The 10,000-nt window shown below is 43.0% G+C and overlaps 2 protein-coding genes across 2 annotated transcripts in view; both read left to right on the top strand.

The window, feature by feature from the left end:
* ins (preproinsulin) overlaps window positions 1–1,344 on the top strand; it is a gene marked incomplete at both ends in the record, with an annotated part of 2,090 nt that extends 746 nt beyond the window's left edge. Inside the window, one exon of the mRNA XM_079283993.1 lies at window positions 1,178–1,344. Within this exon, the coding sequence (XP_079140119.1) occupies window positions 1,178–1,344 (167 nt within the window). The remainder of the gene's footprint in view (window positions 1–1,177) is intronic.
* A 618-nt stretch (window positions 1,345–1,962) lies between these two features.
* Window positions 1,963–10,000, top strand: part of nipal4 (NIPA like domain containing 4) — an 8,749-nt gene continuing 711 nt past the window's right edge. Inside the window, exons 1-10 of the mRNA XM_079283989.1 lie at window positions 1,963–2,093; window positions 3,609–3,713; window positions 5,565–5,702; window positions 6,190–6,246; window positions 6,423–6,513; window positions 6,593–6,753; window positions 7,215–7,382; window positions 7,855–7,934; window positions 8,052–8,264; window positions 8,397–10,000. The exon at window positions 8,397–10,000 is cut by the window's right edge and continues 711 nt beyond it. Coding sequence (XP_079140115.1) covers window positions 2,054–2,093; window positions 3,609–3,713; window positions 5,565–5,702; window positions 6,190–6,246; window positions 6,423–6,513; window positions 6,593–6,753; window positions 7,215–7,382; window positions 7,855–7,934; window positions 8,052–8,264; window positions 8,397–8,609 — 1,266 coding nt within the window. The 5' untranslated portion in view covers window positions 1,963–2,053 and the 3' untranslated portion in view covers window positions 8,610–10,000. The remainder of the gene's footprint in view (window positions 2,094–3,608; window positions 3,714–5,564; window positions 5,703–6,189; window positions 6,247–6,422; window positions 6,514–6,592; window positions 6,754–7,214; window positions 7,383–7,854; window positions 7,935–8,051; window positions 8,265–8,396) is intronic.

Raw genomic sequence — 10,000 nt, 5'->3', positions numbered from 1 at the left:
CAGTAAAGGTACTAATACCACACTGTGATACTACTGTGTTACAGTGAAGGTACTAATACCACACTGTGATACTACTGTGTTACAGTGAAGGTACTAATACCACACTGTGATACTACTGTGTTACAGTAAAGGTACTAATACCACACTGTGATACTACTGTGTTACAGTAAAGGTACTAATACCACACTGTGATACAACTGTGTTACAGTAAAGGTACTAATACCACACTGTGATACTACTGTGTTACAGTAAAGGTACTAATACCACACTGTGATACTACTGTGTTACAGTAAAGGTACTAATACCACACTGTGATACTACTGTGTTACAGTAAAGGTACTAATACCACACTGTGATACTACTGTGTTACAGTAAAGGTACTAATACCACACTGTGATACTACTGTGTTACAGTAAAGGTACTAATACCACACTGTGATACTACTGTGTTACAGTAAAGGTACTAATACCACACTGTGATACTACTGTGTTACAGTAAAGGTACTAATACCACACTGTGATACTACTGTGTTACAGTAAATTAAAGAAAGTTTGTGAACACATTTAGAACATTGTGATTACTCAGTGTGAGCTCACCTCATACACCTGCACACCTGAACACCTGCACACCTGAACACCTGAACACCTGCACACCTGAACACCTGCACACCTGAACACCTGAACACCTGCACACCTGAACACCTGAACACCTGCACACCTGAACACCTGCACACCTGCACACCTGAACACCTGAACACCTGCACACCTGAACACCTGCACACCTGAACACCTGCACACCTGAACACCTGCACACCTGAACACCTGCACACCTGAACACCTGCACACCTGAACACCTGAACACCTGCACACCTGAACACCTGAACACCTGCACACCTGAACACCTGCACACCTGAACACCTGAACACCTGCACACCTGAACACCTGCACACCTGCACACCTGAACACCTGCACACCTGCACACCTGAACACCTGAACACCTGCACACCTGAACACCTGCACACCTGAACACCTGAACACCTGCACACCTGCACACCTGAACACCTGAACACCTGCACACCTGAACACCTGCACACCTGAACACCTGAACACCTGAACACCTGCACACCTGAACACCTGCACACCTGAACACCTGAACACCTGTCCGTTTGTCCCCTCAGGTTTCCTTCCTCCTAAAGCAGGCAGAGCTTCATTGGCGGCGGGCGAGAACGAGGTGGCCGAGTTCGCCTTCAAGGACCAGATGGAGATGATGGTGAAGAGAGGCATCGTGGAGCAGTGCTGCCACCGGCCCTGCAACATCTTCGACCTGCAGAACTACTGTAACTAGCTTAGCTTAGCTTCTAATTTAGCCCCGCCTCCAGCTTTGCATCAGAGGAGCGATGAAATAATTTTTTCCTAGAAAATAAAGTTTTGTGAATTAAGATTTGGGTTTATTGATTCGTTTATTTGTTGTCATTTAATTGATGATAATAATAACAATATTAATTATAATACTAATAACTTATAGCACCGTTTAAATATACAAATGGCTTTACAGTAAAAACTATTTACTTAATTATTTTTTACTTAAGAATCCTGAATAATAATTATAAATAAATGCTGCGTTGTTTTTTCCACATGTTTAACTCTAACACAGTTCACAGTTCTACTGCAGTAAAAGTATGAATACCACACAATAAAAATACTTTGTTCCAGTAAAAGTACTAATGCCACACAGTATAACTACTGTGTTCCAGTAAAGTCTCGTGGTACCGTGGTAGAGGAACGTTAAAGTCTATTTTTTAATCTTATTCCTGATATTTGTTCCCGCCTGTACTTCCGGTGTTTTCGCTGCGGGGCGGAGCAGGTGAGACCTCGCTGCTCCTCACCTGCTCTGCCCGGTGGGGCGGGGTCTGGGCGGGGTCAGGTGTCGCTTTGTTTACGGTTCACTTCAGTCTCCAACATTCACCGGTGCACACCGAGAGAAGAAGAGCACAATGAACCGGGACCACGCGCCTCGTTAAACGGTTACCGGTCGCTGTTTCTCCACCAACACGATGCGAGATGTTCACCTGAGCAACGACACGTGCGGGAACGGTAAGACTGAAAACACACGAAGAAGAAGAAGAGCGTTTAAAAGCTCACGAGGAGCTGCTCGAGTCTCCTTTTATTGATCTGATGAATATTAAAGTGAACTGTGTGCTGCTCAGCATCGGTTCACCGGATTCACGTTATTAATCCATAGTTTGACCCATAGAACCGAAGAACCAAAGAACCAGAGGAGAGAAAAGTAAATAAAAACAATGGATGTTTAATATCATAGACAATCAGCAAATATTCATATTTCACAATTTGTTTTTATTCATTAAATGATTGAATCGATTATTCAAATTAAAGTAATTATTCTCCTTTACTTGTTCCACCTCTGGACTAAAGTGTATCTCATGATGTGCACGTTATTTTATTCATAAATATAATTGTTTAATTATTCTACATGTTTGCTTACTTAGATTTTTTAAATAAATTAAAATAGATTTTTCTTTAGATCTTCATTCGTTTAGTTAAATTATTTCATTTATTATTATTTGTGTGTGTGTGTGTGTGTGTGTAGTGAGAAACAGAATCCTTTATGAACAATGAACTCTTCTGATTTCTTTGTTTATGATGTTTTTGGACAAATGATCATAATAATAATAAATAACATCGCAGGTTAAAGTGACAAGATTAAAATCTCTGAATCATCAGTTTACTTTGACTGGTATCATGAACTGTATCGAGGGTTGCTTCCTGTTTCCAGCTGCATCATGGGAACTGTAGTTCACTGTTTAGAGCGATCATGATCCACAAAGTTTAGATCAAATTAATGTTTTCTTTTATTCACAGGCAACACTTAGTTTATTTATTATTATAATATTTTGTGTATGTTTATTGAACACGTGTCTCTTAAAGCAGCAGGAGTTTGGTTCTGATGAATGTTTTATATCTGAGTCGTCTCCTCGTGTTTGAACCTCCTGCTGATTAAATATCACATCTCTGCTTATTCATCAGCAAGGTTCATGTTAAAGTGGCCGTCAGAGCAGAAACAGTGAGCAGCGTTCCTCTCCGTGTTGACAGTCAATATTCCTCCTCCTCCTCCTCCTCCTCCTCCTCCTCCTCCTATGTAAACACAGCGAACACGTCCACATGTTTCACGTTAGTTCAGTTGAATGCAGATAAATAATTAAGAAGGTTTATCTTTTATTAAAGTTACTGTTTCCTGTTAGTTTACATGTTGATTTGAAAAGCTCGAAATAAAGTTAAGTCTTTAAATATAAGTCAACGCTTTAGATTTAGTATATATATATACACAGTACTTGTGTACTTTTACTTGTAATATTTTGAATGCAGGATGTTTTACGTGCAGCTAATGTTTAAGTTTGTTTTTGATTGAAACGATTATTTTCTTTATTGTCGTTTTAAACGTCAGAAAAAGTAAATCTTTTAAAACTGGATTAAGACAGAAAAGAAGGAGAAAACGTTCCGATCGGTTCAGACTTCTGATCAATAATCTGATCGATCAGCTGGTTTCTGCTGTGGCTAATGCTAACATGCTAACAGTCTGGGTCTCTGCAGGGTCTCTGCTCAGGTTGTGGTGCGGCTCTCAGTCGGCAGTTTGTTCCGTCTCTGGAGGTCAGACGCTGTTCCACACACACCTGGACAACAGCAGCAACAGTACAGGTATCACACACACACACACACACACACACACACACACACACACACACACACACACACACACACACACACACACACACACACACAGGTTGAGGTCAAAGCTCTGGGTTTGTGTGTAAACATCCTTGTTTTTCTAGGATCTGGTTTAAGTCTGTTTGTTCAGGAGGTGCAGCATTTAAAGGGACAGTGAGGAACCCTGAACCAGTCTCAGTTTAGTCCTGATCCTCTATCTGACCTACATCGGTAATCCTCTGGAGCGGGGGGGGGGGGGGCAATTATTTTCCCCACGGGGCCACATGAGAAGAAGAAGACAGTCGCACCTTTTTCCTCCAGTAGAAGTTTAAATGAAACAATGAGGTTCAAGTTACTATTGAAACACAGTTCTCATATTTAATCAAAAGTCTTCCTTCAGGGCTACACTTTCACTTCATGCTTGTTTCAGGTGCTGATTCTGAAATATCAGGACGTCTTGTTTCATAACCCAAAGATATAAAGTTTACCTTCAAATGAGACAAAGAGAAGCAGAATGTCCTCGCAACTGAGACCAGAGAGACTTCTGGTTCGTTGTAGTCTTTATTGGTTGTAGTCTTTATTGGTTGTAGTATTTATTAGCTGTTGTCCCGGTTGGTTGTAGTCTTTATTGGTTGTAGTCTTTATTGGTTGTAGTATTTATTGGTTGTAGTCTTTATTGGTTGCGGCCTTTATTGGTTGTAGTCTTTATTGGTTGTAGTTTTTATTAGCTGTTGTCCCGGTTGGTTGTGGTCTTTATTGGTTGTGGTCTTTATTGGTTGTAGTCTTTGTTGGTTGTTGTCCTGGTTGGTTGTAGTCTTTATTGACTGTTGTCGTGGTTGGTTGTAGTTTTTATTGGTTGTAGTCTTTATTGGTTGTTGTCCTGGTTGGTTGTAGTCTTTGTTGACTGTTGTTGTGGTTGGTTGTAGTCTTTATTGGTTGTAGTCTTTGTTGGTTGTTGTCCTGGTTGGTTGTAGTCTTTGTTGACTGTTGTTGTGGTTGGTTGTATTCTTTATTGGTTGCGGTCTTTATTGGTTGTTGTCCCGGATGGTTGTAGTCTTTATTGGTTGTTGTCCCGGTTGGTTGTAGTATTTATTGGTTGTTGTCACGGTTGGTTGTAGTCTTTATTGGTTGTCCTCCCGGTTGGTTGTAGTCTTTATTGATTGCACTCCTGGTTGGTTGTAGTCTTTATTGGTTGTAGTATTTATTGGTTGTAGTCTTTATTGGTTGTTGTCCCGGTTGGTTGCAGTATTTATTGGTTGTTGTCCCGGTTGGTTGTAGTCTTTATTGGTTGTACTCCCGGTTGGTTGTAGTCTTTATTGGTTGTACTCCCGGTTGGTTGTAGTCTTTATTGGTTGCACTCACGGTTGGTTGTAGTCTTTATTGGTTGTACTCCCGGTTGGTTGTAGTCTTTATTGGTTGTACTCCCGGTTGGTTGTAGTCTTTATTGGTTGCACTCACGGTTGGTTGTAGTCTTTATTGGTTGCACTCACGGTTGGTTGTAGTCTTTATTGGTTGCAGACCTTATTTTACTTAGATGATAAATGATTACTCTGCTGGTTCACTTCAGATTTCGTGATCAGTAACTTCAGTCAAATGAACACGTGTGAACCTGTACAGTTATTTAAATTCCTGTCTGGTCATGTGCTCACTGGGGCGACTATTTAACACCATCTGATCGCTCGACGGCTTGTTAATCATGAACAACTCGCTCAGTAAATTCCTCGGTTGTTTGTTTTTTCGGGTGTGATGAAGTTCTTAAACACACAGACTGCAGGTACTCACACAGACGCACACAAACACACACACACACACCCTAACACACACACACTCTTTTGTCTCCAGATGTGCAGGCAGATGTTACCTACAACCACTGGCTGGGTCTGACTCTGGCCCTGCTGTCAGCCTTCCTGATTGGTGGGAGCGTCATTCTGAAGAAGAAAGCTCTCCTTCGATTGGCCAGCAAGGGTCACACCAGAGCAGGTGAGCAGAGAAGAGGTCTCACTCCTCCCTGAATCTTAGTGATGGGTTTTATTTCATTATTTTTGGCATGTTGAAAGATATTTTGAACATTTTTTGCTGTCATTTTTTAATGATGCTGTTGAGAAAATACACACACAGACAAACAATCATCAAAGGAACTATAAGAGAGAATCATGTGTATTTATCTGTTTTTGTTATTTACACGGAAATAAATGAATCTAAAAACAGGAACCTGAAAAGCTCTTATAGTTAGTTGTTTGCTAAAATGTGTTCAAACATAAGTAACGTAAGCTTTGTCAGCAGAGATAAAGAGTGTTGAACAAACAGAAAGTTGCTCAACCAGTTTCTGTACTTTCATTCCTTTCACTTAGAAGTTCAGCCGGAGACTAAAAGTACACATTTAATGATCATATTTAAGGGATGTTGTGCATTGTCAGAGTTTATTCCTCTTAACCTGAACATCATGTGAGTTCTGTTGTGTGTTCAGGTGACGGAGGTCACAGCTACCTGAAGGACTTGCTGTGGTGGGGCGGCCTGTTAACCAGTAAGAGTCTAAAGTCTGTGAACCTCTTTGTGATCGGGACCACAATGAATCTACAGGAGGACATCTTAGCAGATTGTCTGTCTTGCCCAGGTGTTGGGTTCTCATGGTTCTGGTTGATATGGTGTAGCATTATAAGAGGTGTTATCATGTGATGACCCCCCCCCCCCTCTCTGCAGTGGGAGTTGGTGAGGTCTGTAACTTCGCCGCCTACATGTTCGCTCCGGCCACTCTGGTGACTCCGCTGGGCGCTCTGAGCGTCCTCATCAGGTACGAGCACTGAAGGAATCGCACGCACGGCTGAAGGTCCGCTTCTCAGAATCAAAACGAGCTACTTCCGGTGTTTCAGCGCCGCTCTGTCCTCCTACCTGCTCGGGGAGGAGCTGAACGTGGTGGGGAAGCTCGGCTGTCTGCTGTGCGTGCTGGGAAGCGTCCTGCTGGTTATCCACGCCCCACAGGAACAGGAAGTGACATCACTTCAGGACATGACCAACAAGCTGCTGGAGCCCGGTGAGCTTCTCTTATTAATATTCTGATGGATTGTTGTGACATGAAGCTCGTTTGAGAGGTCAAGTGAACAGGAAGTCACAGAAACAGCGACTTCCTGTTAGATCTGTAGGCTACTTGTAGTTTAAAGTCCTCGGTAGGATTTATTAATGTGTGTTTGTTGATATATATTTATGTGGAGATGTGTATCTGCTTTGTATTTGATCCTTTGTTCTTTATGTCTGAAACACTTTGCTGTTCATTTTGATATGTTGTATAAATCAGCTTTATTATTATCAATCACACAAGAAATGATTTAGACTAAACGTGAGATGAATAGGCCAAAAATAGTGTGTGTGTGTGTGTGTGTGTGTGTGTGTGTGTGTGTGTGTGTGTGTGTGTGTGTGTGTGTGTGTGTGTGTGTGTGTGTGTGTGTGTGTGTGTGTGTGTGTGTGTGTGTGTGTGTGTGTGTGTGTGTGTGTCAGGTTTCCTGGTGTACGCGGCGGCCGTGCTGCTGCTGTGTGCGGTGCTCGTGTGTTATTTCTCTCCTCGGGTCGGTCGCTCCAACATCTTCGTCTACGTCAGCATCTGCTCGCTGCTCGGCGCGTTCACCGTCTCCTCCGTGAAAGGCCTCGCCATCGCCATCAACACCGGTGAGTCACCGTCACGTCACACAGCAAAGACAGGAACTGCAATATTGATGCCCGGAGTTTAAAACAAGAATAATAAAACATAACAGACTTGAAACTAGAGATTGAGACATAAACTCATGTTTACAATGTTTACTGAGGTAATAAATCAAGAGAGAAGTAGAGTCATTTTCTATAGACTTCTATACAACCAGAGGAGTCGCCCCCTGGTGGACACTAGAGAGAATGCAGCTTTAACACATGAAGCTCTGACTTCACTTAAAGAACCGGAGGTTGTCTTTAGGTCTGAAGACTGCAAGTTTAAAAATGAATGAATCTGGATGTGTGGAGTTAGAAAGAAGTAAAGTTGCGTCACATCTCTGGTACATGTAGGCACTGCTGAGCAGCTCCACGAGCAGCAGACCTCAGCTGTCTGGGTCAATACAGCATCACTGTGGAGTTCACTGCTTCACTGACTGTGTCTCTGTGTGTCCAGTGCTCGGTGATATCTCAGTGCTCGCCAGTCCTCTCACCTGGATCCTGCTGTTCACTCTCATCGTCTCCATCGTAACGCAGGTGAGTTCATCTCATCCTGTTCCTGTGGAGACCTTCTGGTGGACCACCGTGTGACCACGCTAGTCAATGGAGAGAGATTAGACATTGTTCTGATCTCACCTGTCTGTGTGCCTGCAGGTGAACTACCTGAACAAGTCTCTGGACACCTTCAACACCCTGCTGGTCTACCCGGTCTACTACGTCCTCTTCACCACCGTGGTCCTGACCACCTCCATCATCCTCTTCCAGGAGTGGAGGAGCATGGCGGCCGTGGACGTTGTCACGACGCTGGGAGCCTTCCTGGTCATCGTGGTGGGCGTGGCCATGCTGCACCTCTTCAAAGAGCTGCAGGTTTTTTGACTCTGTTTTATGTATTTCTATGATATTTGCTACAAAAAGAAAACGTGTGTAAATCTGTGTTGGTTGTCGGGCTACAAAGTGCAACACGTAGATGTACAAGAATAAAGGTCTGGTGTCTTTCAGATGACGATGAAGCAGCTGACAAATCAGCTGGCTCAGCCGGTGGAGAGGGAGGGGCTTCCAGAGGAGGTTTCAGCCAATGGACGAGCAGGAGGAGGAGGAGGAGGAGGATGCAGGAATAAAAAGGAGGATAAATACGGACTGATGGACAACATGGTGATAGAGAGTCTTCCTCCTATGAGAGATGAAGGCCCGAGGGTCTTCATCATCAGCTGAAGAACAACGCGTGGGCACAGGTTTGTGCTTCCTGTCTGGACTTTGTAGTTCACACTGGTCTGGGCTGTAGTCCTGTAAGTCATTGAGGTTCATCAGCTTTCAAACAAAACAAATCACATTTACTGAACAAGCTCAACACGGAGTCACTTCATAACTCAAACACGGTCAAAGCATCCAAGAGGTGTTTAAGGAGGTTTGAGAAACTACAACGCGTGTAGTTGTGTTGCTGAAGAGCTCAGAGATGCAAAACTACTACAAAGAGATGTGAGATCACTACAAAGCAGTAGTGGGCCGTCAGGGCCTTCAAGGCCTTCTCTGCTGGCCTGAACAGAATCACAAAGTTAAATCTATTTTATAATTTAATAGTTGTTCTTAAATACACTAAATGTATTATAATTTATAAAAATATTTCCCCCATTATCTTATGTTCTCGTTGCACAGCTCCTGTCTTCTTCAGTTGCTCTGCTTCCAGTGCAGCTTGTTTTAAGTAGAGCTTTTATCCAATCAGATCTCACCTCTGTGAAACGAAACTTAACAGCAGAGGCTGTCGGGTAGTGAATCACATCACGTGATGCAGCTCAGCCAATCAAATATGAGCATTCTGACTGAGTGAGATGCACCACACACCATGACACGGGGCTGAGACGAGGAAAGACTGCAGAGCAGTAGTTCAATGCTCAAGTTGTGAAAGTAAAAACATAAGACGATCTCTTTGGGCCGTGACTTGTCATTAAGGAGTGATGGTGGGTCCCACAGCCAGACCAGCTGAGAACCACTGAGAACCACTGTCCTCCATGAAGCAGGAAACATTGTTTTCCTGAATATGAGCTTCTGCATTTTCCTGATGCTCTTGTACTTTTCAAACGTATTGTAAGTCTCGTACCGAACGTTACGTACCGTACGTACCTTTAATACGTACATAGTTACAGCCTTAGAAACTGATAATAGATGTGGCGCCATCATGTGGTTATAAGGTGGTATTTCAGCTGCAGGACAACAGTGAAGGCCCAGGTATAAAATGCACGGCCCGCCACTGCTACAAAGGGTACTGATGTGACTACAAATGCACACAAAACAACTACAAAGACATAAAACAGAGACACAAATTGATTATTGAGACAAAACCGAGACCAAGAGAGTTAAAGTTGCTACATGGAGACGTAATATACAGCTGCCAAACATGAGTATTTTCTAAATGCAAGACTTAATGAATAAAGCTGGTGTTTGATGATGTCAAGCTTTTATTTACAGTAGCTGTGATTGTACATAAATAACCTGCAGAGCCGAGAGCTCCATGGTGAAATAACTCCACATCAAATCTTGTGTGTGTGCGCGCGTGTGTGTGGTGTTGTATGGTCAATATGAAGCTACAGCCAGCAGCCTGTTAGCGT

This window comes from Melanostigma gelatinosum (genome assembly GCF_949748355.1).
Source record: "Melanostigma gelatinosum genome assembly, chromosome: 14".
NCBI classification, from domain to species: domain Eukaryota; kingdom Metazoa; phylum Chordata; class Actinopteri; order Perciformes; family Zoarcidae; genus Melanostigma; species Melanostigma gelatinosum.
Note: the sequence above shows the minus strand (reverse complement) of the source record. Positions and strands in the feature narration are given on the sequence as shown.